This window comes from Hydra vulgaris, chromosome 11 (assembly GCF_038396675.1).
Source record: "Hydra vulgaris chromosome 11, alternate assembly HydraT2T_AEP".
In the NCBI taxonomy this organism is placed as follows: domain Eukaryota; kingdom Metazoa; phylum Cnidaria; class Hydrozoa; order Anthoathecata; family Hydridae; genus Hydra; species Hydra vulgaris.
The window spans coordinates 47825001-47848989 of record NC_088930.1 but is presented as its reverse complement, the minus strand read 5'-3'; the positions used below and the strand labels follow the sequence as shown (position 1 = coordinate 47848989).

Below are 23989 nucleotides of genomic sequence, written 5' to 3'. Positions count from 1 at the left end.
TTTTTAGTGTTTCCTTTGGTATTTTCTAATAACTGTGCATAATAAAGTTTTTTTGAATATTTTCTGGTTTTTTCAAATATATATTTATAATTTTTTGTAAATTATTTCATTTTTATAAGATTTTTTTTTAAGATATTTTATATATAATTTTTCTTTCTTTTTTAAAGATTTTAGTAAACCTTTAGACATCCAGGGAGTTTGGAGCGACTTATTATTTATAATTTTTTTTTATTTCTGGAAACGCTATTTCATATTATTTGCAAAATTGATTAAGAAACAATTCATATGCATTATTAGCATCATTTGATTGCAGTACTAGATCCCATTCAACGCAATTTTGTAAACAGTTTTTAAATTTTTTTAAGAAGTTTTCATTGATCTGTCGCCGAATTAAGGTGGATTTTGTGGAAATATTGTTTATTAAAAGGTTATTTGTAGCTAAGAATGTAGGAAAATGATCCGAAATATCGGTCTGTATTACACCTGTGTAAAGAGGGTTACTATGAAAGTTTTTAGTTATGATGTTATCAAGAAAAGTAGAAGACCTATTCTTGTAGATTTGTTTATTGTTGGGATAAGGTTATTTTGTAGAAGAGTGTTTATAAAATTCTTAGCATTAATATTTGAGGCATAGTTAATCAGGTTGTTTTATTTTCTTTATTTGTTTTATAAAAGTTTTGTTTTCTTTATTTATTTTTTCAATCGTATTTTTGATAAAAGTTTGAAATGATTTGATTTTGCCACTTGGTGGACGATAAACGAATCCGATTAAAATATTTCGAAATTTTTTATTTACAATTTCAACGAAAAGGCTTTCATAATTATCGTTTGAGAAACATAGTATGTTTTTTACCTTAAAATCATGCTTTTTTGAGACATAAAGCCCTAACCCTCCACCTTTTTTTCCAGTTCCTCTTGTTTGACTAATAAGTTTATAAGATGGCAAATTAAAAGTAGAATTTAATTCAAGAGAATTTTCAAAATCATGCCAAGTCTCTGAAAGATCTATGACGTCGAACGTGTAATTTATAATATTTAAAAATTCTTTTAGTTTCTCAAAATTTTGCTGCAAGCTTCTAATGTTTATATGCAAAACTGAAAAAGAACAATGATTGTTTGTTATTTTAAAATCAAAAGGATCAATATATGGTGTGTCAATTAAGTTCATTTGGGTTTCTTGAAAAATATTTATATTTTCTGCAGACAAGTTATTTAGTTAAGTTACCCTCAAAAGAATTTAAATTTTCAAAATGCGTAGCCATTTTTAACGAATAATTAAAAAGATCAAATAAAATACCCATAGATAAAAAACAATAAATTAAATCAGAACTTTAAAAAAAATCTTACTCGTTTCTGTGCGTCAAACAACCAACTGCGCTGTGGTCAGTTTCTTCATTTCCGTGCGTCGAATCAACAATTACTTTGTGGATGTTTTCTTTAAATTCGTGAACGATAAGTTTATTGTACACAACTTTAGCGTAATGACCATTTTGTCGATGAAGCTTGGCCTGCTCAAAAAGTTCTTTTCGTATTTTTTGAGTCGTAAAACTAAAATCTTCATTTATAAAGATATTGCTCCCTTTTAATTTCATTGCTTTTTCTAAGATTACCTTTTTATCATCATAATCACGAAGCTTTAGAACAATTGTTCGAGCTCGTTCTACTTTAGCTAGTCCCACTCGATGGGCTCGTTCAATTTTAATATCTTTCTCCAAGTTGAACGTTAAAAAGTTTCTTTATTTTTTTCTTTCGTTATATCCTAATCTTTTTCTTCGTTTGTTTCAACTATCCCATCGATTCGTAAGCTATTTCGCCTATTTCTATCTTCGTTATCTACGCTCTAGTTTTAGTTATCTAGTTTTAGTTCGGTATTTTCCGAAGATATTTTCCCTGCATTTTTCTGACATTTGTTAAATCTTCACAAGTGTTATTTATTTTTTCTCCTACTGCTTTAACTTTGTCTTCGCATACGCCACCAACAAAGTTCAATCCTGATTTTATATCGTCTAGTTCGCGTCGAACATCTTGAAAACTTGTTTGAAAATTATCAAACTTTCGGTTCATGCTTGAAATAGCTTCACGAAAAGAAGATAAAATTGTTTCTTTTTGTAGATTTAGCATTTCCGTCATTATAACAATGGAAACAAATTCGTCCGATTTAGCCATTAGATAAAAATATTTCGTAAAAATAATATTCACAAAACGTTTTTTTTAACTTTTTATCGCTCTAAAGAAAAACGAAAGTCTCATTCTTTTTCTGTGACTGTTCCTAAGTGCTCCAAAAACACTTATTCGTTGAGTTTTTTTCCTCGAACATCAGCTCTTTGGAATTTGCTTCCTTCATCTTGCTTTCCTGATTCATATAATTTGTAATCCTTTAAGTCGTCCATCAATCGTTATCTTGCTCTACAATCTTCATCTTTTCTCTTCCAGTAACTTCCAACTTTAATTAGTGGTTGCTTGCAGCCTTGTTGGAAGCAAAGATGTTTAAAAACAAAACAATTACAAAAAAAACCACACACAGTATTTCAAGTCTAGTCAAACTAAAACCAGTATCACTCATAAATGTTAAAATTTTTACTAAAATGTCATCGATGTTGTCGCTCAACTTAGTTGGTTTGCCATTTTTTTTGGTATGCTTGCCATTACTTTTGTTGATGAAAGTAGATCTTTTAAAGCCAGATGTTTTAGCTGCTTTCTATTTACTCATACCTTTATCTACAGCCTTTAAACCACAAGCCACACATACTTTCTCACGTAAATACATAGACGACATAGATATATTAACTTGAAAAAGAACTATTTCAGTGCATTGCAATATATATTATTGTTTTGTAATTAGTTCATATTCATTGAAATTGTAAACAAATTCAAATAAAATACCATGGTGAGTATCCATTATAAAAATGTCAAAAGGTAAAAAGGTAAATTTCCAGGTAAAGTTACCTGTAAATTTGCCCAATCGCAACAAAAGTTCAGTTTCATCACTAAGTCACATTTTTCACATATCAACATTTCACTACATTCCGGCTAATTGTCTCATTTGTTGTTTATCACCGGTCAGAAATTAACCTTTTAGGTTTGATTTTGAAACACCCAAAATATTTTTATAGATTCTATTTATGAAACCTTTAGGTTACACAAAACTGTAAAAATTAAAATCCTGTTTATGACACATTTTCAGAAAAGACATTTAAATGGGGGCGGACCTATGAAATTCTCATGTTCAAGTGAAGAAACTTGCAGAAACGATGCAAACCCTAAATTTTTACATAATAATATCAAATAATGATGTTCTGCCAAAAAAAACAAAAAACAATTATTTTGGGAACATAAAAGTACAACGCTTTTGGGGCACCAACCCAAAAAATTGGCAAATAAAAAAATTTTAAAAATATTTTTGTACTATCTTAAATGAATTTTTAAAAATAAAATTTAAATGATAAAAAAATATATATTACAGTTCAAAAGTTGTGACCAAATAAGGTTTTATTCCCCATCCCCCTTCCAAAAAAATGAGGTTTTAAATTTTTCATGACCATAACTTCTAAAATACATGAGACTTTTTTTAAGAAACTTGAAATTTTTTAATGAATTTCAATTTGGTTTAAGAAATTACAAAAATATTTTTCAAACGCCACTCAATCAGGGCAGGTGGCCACAAATTTTGGGGTTATCTTGTTCTCAGACTTTAATCACAGTTATTTTTTGGACACATCTGTCTTTTTATAAACAATATCGTCGGGGATAGCGCAAAGCCGCGTAACTAGCATTGCACAGTGGGCCTGAGCATGCTCAAAAAAAAATTTTTGTACCCAATTTTTTCACATAGTAGGTCTGAAAGGTGTTACTTTTCTCAACTCAAATCTGTTAAAATTAAAATGTTTGAACGGGGGTTTTTGAAAAAAAAGGTATTTTCCTTTTTATGAATTTTTTTATAAAAAAAACAACAACAACAAAAAAAACAAATTTATATACCTTATATAAAAGTAAACATTCATTTCAAATACAAGGAATGCTTACTTTATATACTTTATACAACATATATATAATATTTTATTGGTACTATACATTGCAGTAAGAATATTTTTATGATATCATTAAAAATAGTTAATACACTTATTACTATAACTGTTCTATACATCATACTGTCTATACCAACATTTATATACATCATACTGTCTATACCAACATTTATATAAAGTTATGTAATCTAACAAACGAAGTAAACTTTCATCTAGTCTTATGTCATTTTTTTAAAATTTATTTATTACTTTTTAATAGAAAACAAACAAAATAATATTTTAAAAAATGAAACCAAAAGAACACAATAATTTCATAAAACTAGTGTGTCTTCTGTGTCTTTCTAAAGAAAAGAAAGGAAGCCCACAATTTAGGCTTATCAAACCAAGAGAGTATTGTAAAATGAGTATAGATTATGAAAGTATCATAAAAAATCATTGCTGGAAAGAATATAATTTTGGAAATAATAATCTGCCTAAAAAGTTATGTCCTTCATGCAGAAGAAAACTCATTGGACTAGAGGAAAAAGATCCCAGATACAAACCATTTAGTTTTCTACCAAAATACGAAAGTAAGTAATATAAAAGTTTAAAAAATTAATGTATTTAATCTCAGATAACTTATATATTACTGTAACCTAGTAAAACACAGTATAGTAGTTATAAAGATTTATCTTTAGGCAAGACACAAGAGTTATGAGAGGAGCCAGATGCCAATGCTTTATATGTAAAAAAGGTCGCGAAACTATTAATAGTAAAGAAAGTAAGACTTACTTAGTGCCAAGTTTCATGCAAGTTAATAAAGAACTAGAAATAAATTTGGAAAGAGACCACCAGAAAGTCAGGCCGATCTGTATGTTCTGCTTTAAAGAAACAGGAAAAGGTTTGCGTCATCCATGCAATAAAACACAGAGAAAGAAAAATTTGTCCAATTTATTACAGGCTGCTTCACCTAAAACTAAAGGTGTAATAATTTCATAATAATATTAATTATAATTTTATTATTTTTATTATATATATTAATTAAAAAGAAAACAATTTTTAATTTATTTTAATAGAAAACTAAAATATTGTCATATATTTTGTAAAATTTTTTTTAGAAAGAGTTGTATCCTCTACTCTAAAACATATGGCTGGTAAAAGTGACAATAAAATCAAGCTAAAAACTTATGGCCGGAATAAATGTCTGGTTTATTTTACCAACACTGAAATTAAGAAGCCACACTTTGGTTTAGAAAAATTGAAAATGCTGCAAAATAAAATTCATGTTAGGCAAGAATTTAATATATAGTTTTTATTTTATGATTTATAAACCTATAAATTATATTTAAAGTTATAGCAAATCAAGTAACTCAAAAATTATTTTTAGCGACAACAAAATGTTAGAGATTGCTAAGTTTCTTAGGTACGAGACCGGAGATAGAAATTCTGTTGCAAGCAACTACAGAGCTGCAAGAGTTACAGAAAACTCATTACTAGTTCCTTTATTCAGTTCTGAACTTTTAAATGTTTTCACAAAAGATAAAGTTGGAAATTCACATGAGGGAGTCTAATGTTTTATGAATGGTTATACATTAATTATTAATTTTATTGATTTAATCAAACAATAATTTTATAGTTTATTGAACAAGAGGTTCCTGGGGTAATTTGCAATGATGTAGAGAAACTGATATCTATGGTAATGAACCACAGGAAACTACCACCAAATGAGATTGATATTAAAGTGGGAATAGATGGTGGACAAGGCTTTTTAAAGTGTACTGCCTCTATAACATACAAGCCTGATGAAAGAGATCAGGAAACTCCTCAAAAGAGAATAAAAAATTCAGAAGGCTATGAAAAAAAAGAATTTAAAGATTCCAGTGTTTTTAAAACCCTTATTCTAGCAATTGTACCTCACATGGATGAAAGTTATGTAAACTTAAGAATGCTTATTGAAAAGCTTGATATAGGATCTTTAGACTACTCATTGTCAGAAGATATTAAAGTTCAACTACAAATGGTTGGAAAGCAATGTGCATCTTCTAAACACCCGTGTCCATTCTGCAAAACTGAGATACCTTTGTTGCCTAAAGCTAAGGCAAACACAATCAGTTCTTTGCATCAATGGCACCAAAAATGGTTAGAAAATGGTTCTAAACTTAGTCAGGCCAAAAAATTTCAAAATAGCATTCATCCTCCTCTTGTTACAGGAGATCCTGAGAAAAAAATTGTTGAGATAATAAACATTCCTGGACTACATATTCTACTTGGTATTGTTGACAAAATTATTTCCGAAATTGAAAAAAATATGTTTAAGAACAAAGAAGATGCTTTTAACTTCATGTCAACCTATCTTAAGTTCATTAATCTTGGCAGAGTATCGTATCAAGGACAACACAGACTTGAAGGAAATGCTTCGAATACATTTTTAAAAAAAGTTGATATTTTAAATAGATTTTTTTGTACACATGGTCTTGGTATTCATGGGGCCAAATATATAAAGGCGCTAATATCTTTCAAAAAGGATATAGAAGGATGTTTTGGGAAAACATTGTGTAAAACTTACAAAAATGACATCAAAAAATTCTCAGATGACTACAGAAACTTAGGAGCCAGTGTAACAGTTAAAGTTCATATTGTTGAGCATATTGTAGAGTTTATTGACCTTAAAGGGGGCACATTTGGTAAGTGTTTATTTACAGGAAATATCTATTAGATAATATTGAATATTTAGTTAAATATGGACTATATTTTTGCGAAAACTTTATTTTATATTAAAACAAATTTAAAAAATCTTTAAATTATATTATATAAAAAAATATTTAGGCCTTGGTTATTGGACGGAGCAGGCGTTGGAAGCAGTACACCAGGATTTCAAGCAATTTTGGAACCAAAAAAAATCGGGCAGTATCATCCAAATTATTCCAAAACATTAAAGAATGCTGTTGCAGCATACAATATTGCGCACTTTTAAAGTATATATTAGAGTTATTTATGTAAATTATTTTTAATAAGTACTCAATAAGTCTATTTTGTGTTGTGGATATCGAAGCTTTTTAAATGAATAAACTTAATAAAAACATAAATAAGATGTATAGTTTTTTTAAATAGTCGATAACTCTGCAGACTTGATGTAATGTACAAAACATTGTTATATATCTGTAATATTATGCACAAATATTCACTAATGACATTTCATATTTTGAGATTTTTCATTTATTATCAATATATGAACAATACTATTATAGAATTACTAGCTTTAATTATAAATTAATGTTTTTTATTATTGATATTTAAATTCTTCTATTATATCTAAACATTTATGAAATATTAAAGACAACATAGATAGCAATTCATGTTATTTTTTGTGCTTTTTACTGAGAAATTTTTAAAAAAGGAAAATACTTTTTTTTTTCAAAAACCCCCGTTCAAACATTTTAACTTTAACAGATTTGAGTTGAGAAAAGTAACACCTTTCAGACCTATGTGAAAAAATTGGGTACAAAAATTTTTTTTTGAGCATGCTCAGGCCCACTGTAATCGGATAATATCGCGTTTCCTCAATACATTTTTTTTACTAGAGAAGTTCAAAACTTTTATATTTTTTTTTTATTTCAACAGGTTCGTTTTAGTTTTATTATTATCAAAAATTAATTTTTTTTTGTAAACATAATTAATTTGGTGATTCTTAATAATACTAAAATTAAAATCTGATCATTAACTTTAATACTTTGCTTGTTTTAGATTTTAATAGTTAGTCTTTTTGTCAAATTGTTATTTTGCTTATGAATTATTTCAGCAGGTTGCAAATAAACATTATTTTTTTTATAGATTTATATTTACGAAGTAAATTAAGTAAATATTTATATATAAATTATTGCTTTTTAATGTGTTTATAAAGTTTTAATTAGCTTATCGAAAATTTTGTTGTACATGGAATAGAAGATTAGGTGTTTGTTGTACAATGGTGCGGAAGATAAGGTTTTTGTTGTACAAGATATAGAAGATAAGGTTTTGCTTGTACAAGATATAGAAGATTAAGTTTTTGAGAAATTCTTATACATAATATAATTATGCATTTTTGTTTTATTACAAAAATAAATTTATCAATAATAAAAATACTGTACTAAAAAAAACAAACATTGAAATTGTACAAAATATTCGTATGTATAACAACAAATAATAATACACAGTTGCGTAATAAATAATGTTCGAACGTTTTAGACTAGTTTTAGCAAATATTTTGAAAGAAACCGGTGAGAAAAAAAAAGTCAGTAACAAAAAATGTCATCAAAATAAAATTTATGACTTTAGAAAACAATAAAAATAAATAAATTACGAATAAATATTTATAAACAAAATTAAAAAAGTGTGTCTACCACATCTTTTATAATAGAAATTATTTTACGCAAATACCCACTTCAATAATATTTCAGATTTTAGAAAGTTTTTTTGATCAAGAAATTAATAACAGATTCTTTAATCGCTAAAGTCTTTTAGGAATTTAAACAAGATAAAATTTAGACGTTTACAAATCGTTTGCAGACACCGCAAGTTTAAAAACTTTCGGCGCAAGTTAATGATTCTTTCTTAAAAAACTTCTACTAATAACTCCATTTTATAATTAATAATTATATTAATGATAATTTATGATTAATTCACCAGACGCTAGACTAACGATCTTTATACAAATTATTTCAAAAGACTTTTTGATAGAGGCTGTTCCTTTCATTTTTATAATAATTAATTGCGCATGTACTTAATCCTTTAGAAATAAGCAACAATTTAACATGTCATGTTCTAGCAGATGAATGCCATCATTTTATATCTACTACAAATAATATATATATTTATATAAATAGGAACATAGTGTCGAAACTTTAAATCGCATACTGTAATATCTCTACTATTGTTTATTTGATTGAATCTTAGAAGATCCTGAAGTACTACCAACCTTATCATTTAAATTTTTTTTGCTTGGAACTTCGCTTTGTTTTACCTGATGAAGAGACGGGTTTGATTTTTTATGACTACTTTTGCTTAGTTTAGATTTTGGAGTAGATCGTCTAAAGCTGGCTAACTGAGAAAGTTTATTTTTTTTTTTTAAAGTAAGTTGCTTATTTGTTTTTTCTTTGATACCTTGTTGTTCAAACGGCAAACTATGACCTGGTGTGACGGGGACAATATGATAAAATTTTTCAGGAGGAGGAGTAGTTTTTTCTGGAGGTAATTTTATTACAGTGTTTAACTTTTTAGAGTGTGGTGCAAGCTTCTTTGATTCTGTTGGGGTAGCATCACTTTCTAAATCAATCGGAACTTCTTGGATATTCCATTCGTAAGTTGGTAAATATCCAATACTATGGGATCGTTTACTATCTGAAAGTGGAACTGATAAATTTTGTTCGCTTTTATAAAAAGAAAAATTGTCTAAGGAGAGCATGCTAGATTCTGGTTCCCATTTTAAAGATTCGTTAGAAGAACAATGAGACATGCTTGCATCACTATTTGTATTATTTTCTTCAATATGACTTGAACGACGATCATTATGACTAATGGCCTCCTCATCGTGTGTGGCCATATCTTTTATCTATAAAGATAAATATTTATTTAAACTATAATAAGAAACAAAACTTTACATACATACATACATACACACATATATACATACATACAGGCATACATGCAAACATACATACAAACAAACATACAAACATACATACATATATACCAAGGGCGGATCCAGCATTTTTTAATGTTTGAGAAGTTATGACCTTATAAAATTTGTCACCACCTCAAATTGAGGGGGGTTTAAACTTTATAGTCATAATTTTCGAACGCTAAGAGATCATTGTATTAAATTTAAAATTTATTGATGAATATAAATTTATTAAAGAACAGCACATAAAATATTTTAGGGCTCACTTTTAGGGTAGTTGAGGCCAAAATTTTAGGACTTTTTTGCTCCCAGGCTCTAGTTATCGAAATTTTTAGCAAATCATCCTTACTTGACGTAAGAATAAACATATAAATGTTAGGAGTTTGTTCCATGTCTGGAAGTTAGCTATCTCAAACGTGAAAAAATGCTAGATCCACCCCTGTACAAACAGTAATGCAACTTTTTAATGGCTTTTCTATATTATATTAAAGGTGCTTCACTTTTTTACTCATAATTAATTGCATAAGCATAATAAATTTCACTTAAACCTTCAAATTTGTCATTTTCAATTTTTTTTACCTGATCCCATTTTATTGCATGAACATTTGTTAAAATGATGTTCAATTGCAGGATGGTTCCATTTTTCTTCTTGTACATACTTTTTTTGGTGTCATTAGTGTTATATATTTGGTGTTATTTTGGTGTTGTATGTTGCTATTTTCATTTTTGTTTGGATAATTTTGTATTACAAAAAGTTAAAATTACAAAACCTTGCAAATGATGTCAAACGAGAACGGTACTTAACACATATAAACAATAAAAAGCCTCATCTAACAATGAAGAGCAACAAAATAAAACTGCAGTCTACTATCCCTGCTGCATATATTCATATCCTGGTGTATACCTAATAGAATGTAAATGCAAACATAAAAATGAAATTAGCAACAAGAATAGAATAACACCAAAAATAAGAGGCAAAATGAAAGCGATCTGCAATAGGGAGCTAGAATGCTTCACCATCGAAAATGTTTTGAACAAAAAATTGGTTTGGGTGTGGAAGATTTTATGAGCAAAACCAATCACAATAAAAAAAAAAATGAATAAAAAAAAACAACATTAAACTGATTCAAGCTTCAACATTTAAAAGCTGACAAAATTAAGAAACGTATTAGACAAATATTTATTATATATTTGTGCTATATGTTTTATAGATAAATATAAATTATTGACAAATTTATACAAAACATGTAAAGCAAGTGTCAACTATTTTAACATCTTAAGTGTTAACATTCTTTTATTAGTTTTAGCTTTTATGCAAATTCCTGCAATCAAATCTAAGCTACTAATACCATTAAGTCCATGAATATAAGGGTGTTCCAAAATTTTTTTTTTTGAAAATACGAGCTCCCTGGTAATTTTCCCATTTGACTTGATAAGATATAACCATTATTCAAATTTCAGGTCAATACCTGCTGATTTGACATTGCCACCAGCCTTTTAAAGTTATCATGAATTATTAAAGTTTAATCTTAATCATGAATTTGGGATAATAATGCAGAACATTAATTAATACTTTTAATTGATTACAACTATGAATCTAAACATAAAAATTGCTACTAGAACACAATGATATAATTAATTGATTTAGACCTTAATGCAAAATAAAAAATAAATGTTTGAGATTCAAGTAATTACTAGTTTATGAAATGAGTAACAAAACAAAGTTATAGAAAACTTTAATTTCCTTATTATTTGTATATAACTAATCAATTGGAAACAATGTTACAGATATTAAATTTAAATGTTTCTATATTAGATTCAAATTCACTAAAACATATTTAGACTTGGAAAAGATAAAATTTACAAAAGAAAATTATAATAAAATAAAAACTGTATAATTTGTAAAAATATATATTTCCATTATAAAAGAAAATGTTGATAACTGATGTTCCAATAAGTCCAACAGAGTTATATTCATGCATTTACATACACATCAACATTTTCATCAACATTGATGCTTTATGAAACTTTGATATGTTCCTTCTATGCTGTTTTACTACTTGGAAAAGGCACTGCTTTTGATTTTCATCCCGTGTTAGACTTTGAATAAAGTTAGTAACTAGTTTAACTTTAATATCCCAGATATGTAGTTAAATTCATAATTTTTTGACCATTCATCAGGGTATAGTGAAAGCCACTTAGTATTTACTTTCAAAAGATCAAAAAGAAACCTGGAATTTTTTCCAATTAGAGAGCTCACTTTCACGTTTTGATTCATCTGTGGCATTACCGGCACTCCAGTTACCACATTTTCATCATTTATTTTTTTCAGAATTGTTGAAGCAATTTTCTTTTTTTCATGGGTAGACACAGATCCTGAAATGAGGGCAAAGGGTGCAACTTCTTCACTTTAGTACCATTGGTGTCTTGTTTGAGGTATCAAAGCTGCTTCTGCTACTCCTGGGTCAATTTCTTTAAACATTTGCATGTTCTTCCAAAACTGTAGGTCGTTGATAGGAGCATCTATGGTGTTTGAAGATGTCAACCAAACTTTTACATAGAATAAGCTTGTAAATAGGCAAAAGCGATGTAGTTTCTGAATCATATTTTTATCATAACCAAAGTACTCACTGAATGCATACATTTTAGCTGCATATAGAATGTTTGCCATCCATTTAGCGTGATGGAAAGCTCCTACTTTTTTTCTAGAATTACAGAAGCTCCAATTTTCCATCCTGAGTTGGAAGCTGTGGTATCAAATAACATACTAATGATAGATTTGTTCAACTCCCAGTCTTTAATGAGATCAAAGCTTGTCTCTGCTTGGACTAATCCTGTCCCATTCATGATTTTTGGAATGCCCAGCAACTTTCCTTCTATATAATTTGGTGCACCTGCAACTAAAACTGCCAATCGTTCCCCATCCCCTTGAATAACTTTTCCATCCCAATGAATTGTTAGAAAGTCCAGCTTGTTAAAGTCAGATTTGATGTTTTTCGCAATTCTCGGCGATTATATTTACTGGCATTATAGGAACTTGTCTTTGATAGTGTAACACTACTACAGAAAGCACCTCCTTCCTTCGCAATAGCTCCCAAAAATGCTGTTCTTTGTCCCAAGGATAAGTTCAGCCTATCAGCGGTTTGACAAAAGTTTGGATTCAAGAATGGATTTTTTGGCAATAGTAGCTGAGCCTTATTTTCAGTATCGGTTGTTTGATTATTTTTCAAAATTTTTCTTTGATTACTTTGCATTTTTTTCACAAGTATTTCACTGATGCTTGCTTCACTTAAGGATGAATTACGATCTTGATTTGCTTAACTCTCTGACGAACTTAAATGTTTAATATTTGAATTCTTTAAGCCTTTTTTTTACCAATGTTGCCCTCTCTTGCTCTCTTTTGGTTTGTTCATCTTTCATTTTTAGTTTCTTTGCGTATTGATTATCTGGTGTTCCCAGTTTTACTCTTTTGTTATCTTTGATTGTGATTAAAAACTTAATGTCTTCACTTTTTTGTTTATCGTTCTGTAGTCTGTCTTTCCGAATGGTTTCTTCGGTGTTAATGTGGGCAATTTCAAAATATCCCCATTAGTAGGAATAATTGTTTGGCTCAGAGCATCAATAGAATTTCCTATCAACCAAATTTTTTGTGACTGTTGTCTTCTTTTCGATATTGTTGATTCAGCCATGTCTAAAGCAATCACCAATCATTTACTATTAATATAGCTATATATATATGTTTTATTCATTTATATTATAATATTTATATTATACATATAAATTGTATTCATATTAGGTAGTTGTTTAATCTATATTAAGATAAAACTAAACCCATCCAAAGGAAACAAATGTAACATTAAACCCATTTTTGGATTCAACAACATAAAAGTATTTGCTAACAAAAGGCTGCCAACTATAATCTAAAAGGATACATCAAAAACCTGAACAATGTAATAAAACACCCACACTTAACAACAGTCAACTTGTCAATGGAGTGTAGCACGAGGGGATTGAGTTGAGATGTCAATTCATGTTATAACACGATTTTGCCACATACAATCATGTTAATTACTATACATATCACTAACAATATAATATATATATATTCAACTTACCATTAACTCTGTTGATATATATGTTTGTTTAGTGTTTTCCAACTTAAAATGTATGGTATAAAAAATAACATTAAATATAGGATTTTATATGGTAAAAAACCATAAAAATACATAAATTCTATTAATTCTAGCGCATGGTGGTAACCTTAAACATTAATTCAGGCTTAAAAAAATTTAACAATATGTTTATATAAACAATAGAAATGGGAAAATTGCCAGGGAGCAGAAAAAATTGAAAAAAAAATTTTCCCCATTGAATTACGGAACACCCTAATAAATATGTTCCATACTTAAGAAGCTTTAAAACTTTTCAATTTCTTAAAAATCAAATAAAAAAATATTGCTAGTGTCTTTACTTCTGTCATATATGTTTATTGAGACTGATTCATTTTGAGCAAAATTATTTACTTTTATAAATGTTCATCATCATTTATAAATGTCTAAAAGATGATGTATGTTAAAACTATTAATGATGATAGACAACAGAAATTGCTAATAAATACTTTCCATTATATTTAATACACAGAGCACATTTATTGAGTGTCAATTAATTACACAATTTCCTCTTGCCTAATTGCCTTAATATGCTGTTTGGCAAGATATAACTTAATGTAAAGTTTGACAATTGTTTCAATCCTTTTAAATTTTAAATGTTTACAATATTAATAAACAACCAATATTGTAAATGTGTTAAAAACCTATACACTAAAAGGATTGAAGCGTACATTTCAACCCTTCTACATTCAATATTGACTTTTATACTCAATATTGTAAACTTTTAACCGATATTTATTAAACGTATACATTAAAAGGATTGAAACATATGCCAAACTTTGCATAAAGTTACATATAATTATTATCGAGAAAGGAAATAGCAAAAGCGTGGTACCATAGAATAACGCCTGAGTATTGTCACTTTTTCCCTTAATCCCATTAAGAATAGATGTTACTCTAAAAGTTTGAGGAGCCTATAGAAAGTACTATAACATGTTTTTATGAATGAAATATTGGGCACATCATCTAAAAATTAAATGAAATTCAATTGTTTGTTTGGTTCACTAAATACAAATATTTTACACAAAATTCAAACATGTCATTAAATCCAAATAAGGAAATTCAAACAACTAACAATTTTTTGTTTATTGTGGTTACATAAAGGCATGGTTCACAAAGTTATACAAACATCCAAGCAATTTATAAAAATGTTATAAACCTTTTCATACCAATTGTATTGATTAATAAATATAAATAAGTGCAACTATATTGCATAATGTATAAAAATTACATTTAAATAATTATAATTAAATAGAATTTTATTATTAATAGAGACGTAATATGCAAATGCAAAATATAATATTCAAATATAAAAAAAACCCTCTTATATAACATTATGTACAAACATCTGTAAGTGTAAACCTCTGTACTAATGACAGTAAGTTTGTGTATCATGTTTAAATATCGTGTGTATAATATAAAAAAACATCTGTAAGGGTAAACCTCTGTACTAATGACAGTAGGTAAGTTTGTGTATCATGTTTAAATATCGTGTGTATAATATAAAAAAACTTTTCTAATAATTAAAAGCCTTTTTGCTTTAACTGTTTTGTTTTGAACTTTTGTATTTATGTTATAGTACTTGAAAAAAATGTGCAAGAATAAAAAAATTAAAAGTACTTTATTATTTAAAAGGAGGACTTGAACATTTGATGACTATTAGCTTACTACTCAGAGAACATTGTGTACGAAATTTTTTTTGCTTCAAAAGCAATATTTAAATGAATTGACAATTCAAACACAAAAAGATTCTTTGAGTTTCTGTGTTGTTAAAATCTTTTTCTTTAAAATTAAAAAAAATTCTGAGAGTTTTTGTGTTGTTGAACGATTTTTCTTTAAAATTAAAAAAGAATTCATTGAGTTTCTGTGTTTCTTTTAGAATTTCTTTAGTTATACCTGCTTTTAGAAACTTACAATTTATACCTTGAATATTTTCTTATTTTTGTTCCAGTTTCTGTAAGAATGAAATGAATAAGAAGAAATGTAAGACATTATTCTTTTTCAATTCCGGGTAATAATGCCAAATTTGCTATCCAAGCAAATTTGGCATTATTATTGGTTCACCTTCCAAATTACAATTTTGTGAAAAAGCATTCCTTTATTTTCTTGTCATCAACTCCAATAATATGCTGTAGTAAATGTTCATCACTGATTTTTTTCTCCTGCATTTTTTAATATCATATCTAACTAGTCTGCAGTCTTTAATATCATATCTAACCAGTCTGCAAATATTTGCATAAATATGCAAACATTTGAATTAAAAAGTAAGTCAAGAAGACCAATAATTTTTTAAAATTTCAAATTTGAGTTTTTGCCTGTCATCACAGTTTGCTGCAGGTAGTTAACAATTGGATGCAGATAAGTCAAACAGTGAACTAAATTGTTTCTAAAATTAATAATGCTGGATTTGTTCTCTTTTGATTTTTCATGCTCATCAAAAAACGTATTTTGAAAAGTGTCTAAAGTTTTTTTTCTTATATCTCTCTTTCATCTAAAACTTTTAAGTTTTTTCTTAGAATTTTCTCATACATCCAAAACTTTCAGGTTTTTTTCTTATACTTTTCTCTTTCATCCAAAACTCAAAAGTGTAAAAAGCTTACTCAAGAAACAATTTGTTGATCATTTTTATAGCAAATGAATTTATTAAATATATTTATTATTTTATTTCATTAATATTAATTTTATAGCGATGTTTTTTAAGGTTGTAGCTGGACATATCTGCTTCATGTCCTGTTGCCTTGTAGGATACAACTTTTTAGGCAAAGGCTAGGAGATGCAAACTCTGACTTAAAACACCCCCTGCCTTAGGGCTATTGGTTGAGTAAAGGATAGAGATGGTGTCTCGATAAAAAAACTCATCTTGGGCAGATGTTAGATGCATCCAGATACTTTCTTGTAGAAGGCCTCCTGGCGCAGATGTATTATTAATACAATGTTTCCAGTTTAGGATGTTGAATGCTGGATCTTCTTGACTCAATGCATGGGTTTTGCTTGTGCCTCTGTTTTTATGACTAGGCAACTCATTCTATTATCTCCTAATGAGGGTACAGCTCTAAAACTCAGTTTTATGGTTCTGAGGTCAGCTGGTAGTCAGGTTTCCCGAACTCTGTGGTAGCTCTCAGAGAGGCTGATTCCGTCAACAGCTGAAAAATATCAAAGTATTAACAGTAACATGTTGCGCATGGATGGTGTCCCTGTTTGTACTTTTGGTGTGCATTGCGGAGGCCACATTTATTTATTTAAACCCTAAGCCGTAACATTTTGTTACGGCTTAGGGTTTATTAGTAGTAATGAGGCAATTGCTTAGGCTATTAAGCAGTGTTCTGAGTACTATCTATGCTTCAAGTCAAGTTCTTCAATCAAATTTAAAAATGAATAAAGTACCAAAAACTATAAACCACAAAAAACCATCATCATCACCAAGTTCTCTAAACCTATCACTCACTAATATTCGTGGTCTTCGAAGTAACTTTTCTTCTGTTGATTCTTATCTCTTACCAAGGTCACCAGACCTACTTGCTCTTTGTGAGACTAATTTGAGTTCAGCTGTCTCATCTTGCGATCTTAGTGTTGATGGTTATCTTCCTTTAATTCGTAAAGACTCAATCATGTCACATGCTTGGCCTTGGCATTTAAATTTGTAAAAACTCACCCATTTGTTGTGAAACTAAGTTTGATTCCACAAACTATTCTTTTATATGCTTTCGTTTAGCACCACTTCACTCTATGGCCTTTCTCTTTGTTCTATATCGCTCTTCTTCATCTCAAGACTGCACTCTTTTGGATGTTGATTTCTTTATCCATCAGCTAATATTGTTGTTGTCGGTGACTTTAATGCTCACCACCCTGAATGGCTTGGCTCTAGTGTCAGTAACTATGCAGGCATTAAAGCCCACAACTTTTGCCTTTCTCAATGCCTAACTCAAATTGTCAACTTTCCAACTCACTTTCCAGACAACCCGAATCATTTACTTTCTCTACTCGACTTATGTCTTGTTTCTGATCCTAGTCAGTTTCTCCACATTCACCCTTAGGTGCTTCTGATCAAGGTTTGATCTCTCTAAAACTAATATCTCATTCTTCTTCATCACCTGAATCCCCCTATTATCAAACCACTTACAACTACAGTAAAGCTGACTAGGATTCTTTCTGTGACTTTCTACATGATCGCCCTTGGGTAGAAATCTTTTGTCTTTCTGTTGACAAATGTGCTTCTTACATAACTTCGTGGATTCAAGCTGGCATAGAATCTTTTGTTCCCTCTTGACAATTCCAGGTCAAGCCTCACTCTCCTCAATGGTTTTCCTCACACTGTGCTGCTGCCATTGCCAATCGAAACTGTTACTTCCATATTTATCAGCAAAACAACTCTCCAGAAAACAGACGTCTGTTTATTACTGCTAGAAACCATTGTAAAAAGGTTTTGTCTAACGCCAAAGCCAGCTATTCTCAGGTCATGAAATCTCGTATCTCATCTCAAAAATTAGGCTTTCATGACTTCTGGAGAATCTTTAATAGTATTAATAGTAAGGGCAAATCTTTAATTCCATCTCTCTTGTATGATTCAGACTTTGTCACATTACCTAAAGACAAAGCTGAATTGTTTGCTAAAAACTTTTCATCAATATCATCTCTTGACTCCACTAGTTGCATTCTACCTGATATTGTCAATAAACAGGTTGATCCATTGCTTGACATTCGTATCACTCCAGCATCTGTATCTAAAGTGATTTCCTGCCTAGACTCTTCTACAGCTTGTGACCCGGACAACATACCTGTTATTGTCTTGCAGAACTGTTCTCCGGAGCTGTCGCTATACTCTCAAAACTATTCAACAAGTGCTTATCAGAGTCTTGTTTTCCAGCCTGCTGGAAAGCAGCATCTGTTATCCCTATCTTCAAAAATTCTGGAGAGCGATCTGATTCATCTAACTACCGTCCCATTAGTCTTCTTCCTATAATATATAATATCCATAAGCAAGGTTTTTGAATCTTTGGTTAACAAACACTTAATTTCTCATCTTGAATCTTATAACTTACTTTCTGACCATCAATACGGATTTCGATCTTCTTGTTCTACAGCTGATTTGCTAACAGTAATAACTGGTAGGTTTTATCGTGCATTAGATAAAGGTGGAGAGGTTAAGGCCATCGCTCTTGACATTTCAAAAGCTTTTGATAAAGTTTGGCATGCTGGTCTTCTCCATAAGCTTTCTTCTTATAGTGTATCTGGCAATATCTTTAAGATTATTGAATCCTTCCTTTCCAACCGTGGTATAAAAGTTGTCCTCGATGAACAGCACTCTTCTTCTTATTCTGTAACTTCAGGGGTTCCTCAAGGTTCTATCCTTGGCCCTATACTCTTTTTGATTTACATTAATGATCTTCCAGATATTCTTACATCTAAGGTGGCATTGTTTGCTGACGATACTACCATTTATTCTTGTTGTGATAAGAAACCAACACTTTCTGATTGCTTGGAGGGGGCATTTGAGCTTCGAAAAGGATCTCACTTCTGCTACAGCATGGGGCTCACAGTGGCTGGTAAACTTCAATACAGATAAAACTCAATTTTTTTCAGCCAATCGTTATCGCAATAATTTAGATCTTCCTATATTTATGAACGGTGATGTACTCGATGAGTCATCTACTCTTCATCTTCTAGGATTAACTCTTACTTCCAATCTTTCTTGGAAACCATATATCAAATCAGTTGCAAAATTAGCACCTGCTAAGGTTGCATCTCTTAATCAAGCTCGACACTTTCTTACTTCGGATTCTATTCTCTATCTCTATAAATCTCAAATCCAGCCTTGTATGGAGTACTGTTACCATATCTGGGGTGGATCTTCTAATGATGCCCTTTCTCTTTTAGACAAGGTGCAAAAACACATTGTAAACATAGTTGGACCTGCTCTTGCAGCCAACCTCCAAACATTATCACATCGTCGTAATGTTGCTTCTCTTTCTCTTTTCTACAAATACTATAATGGGTACTGCTCTAAAGAGCTAGCATCTCTTGTGCCATCTACTAAAATTAATTATCCTGTTACTCATCCTTCATTTAAGTCTCATCCTTTTTCTGTGACTGTTCCTAATTACTCCAAAATTTCTTATTCCTCTAGTTTTTTCCTCGAACATCAGCTCTTTGGAATTTGTTTCCTTCATCTTGCTTTCCTGATTTATATAATTTGCGATCTTTTAAGTTGCCCGTCAATCGTTATCTTGCTCTACAATCTCCATCTTTTCTTTTCCAGTAACTTCCAACTTTAATTAGTGGTTGCTTGCAGCCTTGTTGGAAGCAAAGATGTTTAAAAACAAAACAAAAAGACAAAAATCAAACAACACACAGTATTTCAAGTCTAGTCAAACTAAAACCAATATCACTCATAAATGTTAAAATTTTTACTAAAATGTCATCGATTTTGTCGCTCAACTTAGTTGGTTTGCCATTTTTTTTGGTATGCTTGCCATTACTTTCGTTGATGAAAGTAGATCTTTTGAAGCCAGATGTTTTAGCTGCTTTCTATTTACTCATACCTTTATCTACAGCCTTTAAACCACAAGCCACACATACTTTCTCACGTAAATACATAGACAACATAGATATATTAACTTGAAAAAGAACTATTTCAGTGCATTGCAATATATATTATTGTTTTGTAATTAGTTCATATTCATTGAAATTGTAAACAAATTCAAATAAAATAACTTTAAATAAAGTAACTTCCAACTTTAATTAGTGGTTGCTTGCAGCCTTGTTGGAAGCGAAGATGTTTTAAAAAAAAAAAAAACTGTATAGCTGTGGAAACTTATTGCTATTAGGAAAATCATTTGATAGTTGTGCAAATCGAGATCTTGTGTCACATGTTCTGCTTTCAAGCAACTTGGCAACTTTTTATTTTAAATATTCATTTTAATATCAACAGATACATTTTTTTACTATATAATATTAGTTAATATTTTTATTTTTGGTCACCACCATCTTTGAATGATAAAATAATTTTCCTCACCACCATTTTTGAATGATAAAATTATTTTTCTCTTGACAATCTTTAAATGATAAAATAATTTTCCTCACCACTACCTTTGAGTGATAAAAGAATGTTCCCCCACCATCTTTGAATGACAAAAGAATTTGCCTCACCACCATCTTTAAATGATAAAAAAAATTTCCTTACTAATTTTGAATAATAAAAATTGAATTGCATTATTAGGCACCATAAGAACAAATGTTCATACAATATACAGTAGGAGGAGGCTAAAATATTGAAAATACTAACTAAAAAATTTGAAATAAAAGCTTGAGAATCAATTGCGAATAATCAAATTATCAACTAAATGTGGTAAGTAGTATTTAACTTTTGACTCATAATCAAGAGGTTTAATTTCAAACCCTATGCCTCAAATATATAATATAATAATAATTATTTAATTATAAAATACCCTATGCAATCAATTAAGAGAACAAACAACCCAATTGGTGCAAACTATAAGGAAACCATTAAAAAGTAACAACGCTATTTGTTTGTAATTAAAGCTGAAGATGCTAGTGTCAAAAATCTTGCAAATATTATTAAATATATAAAAATTAGTATTGAGAGAACTACCTATTTCAGTATGATGTTACCAGTGTGTAATGCTGCATTCATATATTCATACATGAGTGTGTGTGTATATATATATATATATATATATATATATATATATATATATATATATATATATATATATATATATATATATATATATATATATATATATCAGTGTTTTTAAGATAAACTAGATCGTCACTTTAGAATTAGACATTTGTTAGCATAACTAATTCTAGTCAGATTCTTGAAAATAATAAATAATACTAAAATAAAATAAGGACGACAGCCAAATATTTTTTAAAAAAACTGCTGATATGACATTTCAATTTATAAATAAATTATTACTTAGATGATATTTTCAAAGTATAATAAAACAATTGTAAATAATAATAATAATGACTTTGAAAATTACAAAATTATCAAAATATTTTTCTTTTAAAGAAATATGTTTACCTTTAGTGGTTGCAGAATATCTTTCACAAATACAACTTCAGTACCAGTAAGTATATCCTCGCCCATTTCATAAGACAAATTAAATTCTACAAGACCAGACACAAACTTACGAAATTGTTCATCAAAGGTATTTATCCTAAACTCTAGTGAATGTGTAAGCATCTGCTGCTCAGAAATGATAAAGTAATACACCTGCTGTAAACAAATATCAAGTCGTGGGGGTCTTGTTACTTCATTAAGATTTTCATTGGAGTTATGAGAACCTGTGTATTTTAGTTGCACATCAACATATGCAGAATTGGGTGAGTATATTTGATGACTAACAGGAAGACCTTCAATTTGAACAAGCCGTACCATCAATTCCTCTCTAAAAATAAAATATATCATATAAACAAAATATATTTTTAAATTGATAGCTCTTAAAGATGCTTTAAAAGCAGACTTGTTTTTATTAGCTTAAAACATGATTATGAGGTTCCAAAACAATTAAATCATTTTGGTAGAGACAACAAATTTTAGAAGCATTTACATTAATTTGTTTGCAAAATAAATAAAATAAAACAGTGTAGCCTTTTTTTTCCTAATTCAGAGGGCTAATATTTAATTCTTCTCAAAACCACTTTCATCTAATATTAAAATCTTATGAATAAAAATTAAAATAATAATAAAAAGTAAAAATATATCACTAAAAATGTATCCTATACATATAACTTTAACAACTTGAAGTGAAATAAAAAACTACAGATAACCATGTGTTAATTTGACCTAAAAACCTTCTTACAGATAACCATGCGTTAAATTTTACCTAAATATTCTTCATTATCAATATTACCAATTGTAATATTAAACAATAGTGTCTGGACTCTCGATTCGATAAAAACTAGTTCGGAACGGGATAAAAATTTTATTCAAACTTACGGTAAAAACCTGTTTCGAGAAAAAAAAACTTTCTCGAAAGTCAGAAATTTTCGAGAATGTTCTTAATGTTTCGGCAATCATACTCTGTCAAAAAATTGTAAGTTTATTATTTTTTGTCGAATTTTTTTTACTTTAATCCACAACATTTTTGAAGTAATTAGATTATAGGATATAAAAAGTCTAAGGCATAAATTAACAGTTATAATTGTTAGTTTTTAATTCCACAGCTTTTTACAGAAATAAAAAATATTTTATGATAAAATAAACTTTATTTATTGTAGTAATTAATCAGTGGACCTAAAATTCAACTTTTATATCACTTTTTTAATCTTTTATATCACTTAGAGGAACTCCGCATTTGAGCTTTGACCTTCTCTGGTTTTTGACTGGGTTTGGAACAAATCCTCTGGTCTAATGGACACTCTTCTTTTTTTCTGTTGTGAACCTTGTTCTGATGTTTTATTTCTCTTTAGAGGTTTTGGGATTGATGATGCTTCTGGTGGTTTGGGGCTATCCTCCTTCTCTTCGACTTCCTCTTCCATCATTGCGTCGGCCTCTTCTCTCTCCTCATCATTCAACAGTTTGACCTTAATTTTTTTAACCACCAACTCATAGTTGACCTTGATGAGTGTTAATTTCTTGGTGGAGGAAGGATCTAAGTTCTGCCTTTTTGAACTGATGTTTCCACTCTGTGAAAAGAGCCATTCACTACTGCTTGAAGCTGCTGGGACACAAAGCCATTCTCTCGCCAATTCTGCCAGTAGAGGCAGATGTCCTTTGTTTTTGTAATTGGATCCACCTTATGTCTGGTGCTTGGGGCATTGCTTGGTAAGCATCAAACTCTCTCTGCAGAGATGGCTTTTGTTGGCTGAAAGAAAATATTTATTTTAAAATTGAATTTGTTTTAACTAGATCTAAATTTTTTTTTCTTTATCTTTCTTTTTTTTTAATTTATCTATAAAATTCGTTATAAAAAAGCGTCCGCCATTCCGGAAGTCTCTGCACTGTCTGATTATACAAAATTAAATTAGAATTAATAATTATCTAGAAATTATTAAACAAAGATTACATCAAACTTTAATTTTTACCACAAAAAAATTAAGAAGTGAATTCAACTAAAGTTATTAATTAAAATAAAATAAAAATAAATCATAAAAATAAACAAAAAACAATAAAAAATTTGTTGTAAAATTTA

General features: G+C 29.2%; 1 protein-coding gene across 2 annotated transcripts in view; it reads right to left on the bottom strand.

The window, feature by feature from the left end:
* Positions 1 to 8046: 8046 nt before the first annotated feature.
* Positions 8047 to 23989, bottom strand: part of LOC100208397 (uncharacterized) — a 28184-nt gene continuing 12241 nt past the window's right edge. For both annotated transcript variants that reach the window (XM_065809034.1, XM_065809035.1), the window contains 2 exons: positions 21877 to 22243; positions 8047 to 9591 (listed from right to left, as the gene is read on the bottom strand). In XM_065809034.1, coding sequence (XP_065665106.1) covers positions 8911 to 9591; positions 21877 to 22243 — 1048 coding nt within the window. In that variant the 3' untranslated portion in view covers positions 8047 to 8910. The remainder of the gene's footprint in view (positions 9592 to 21876; positions 22244 to 23989) is intronic.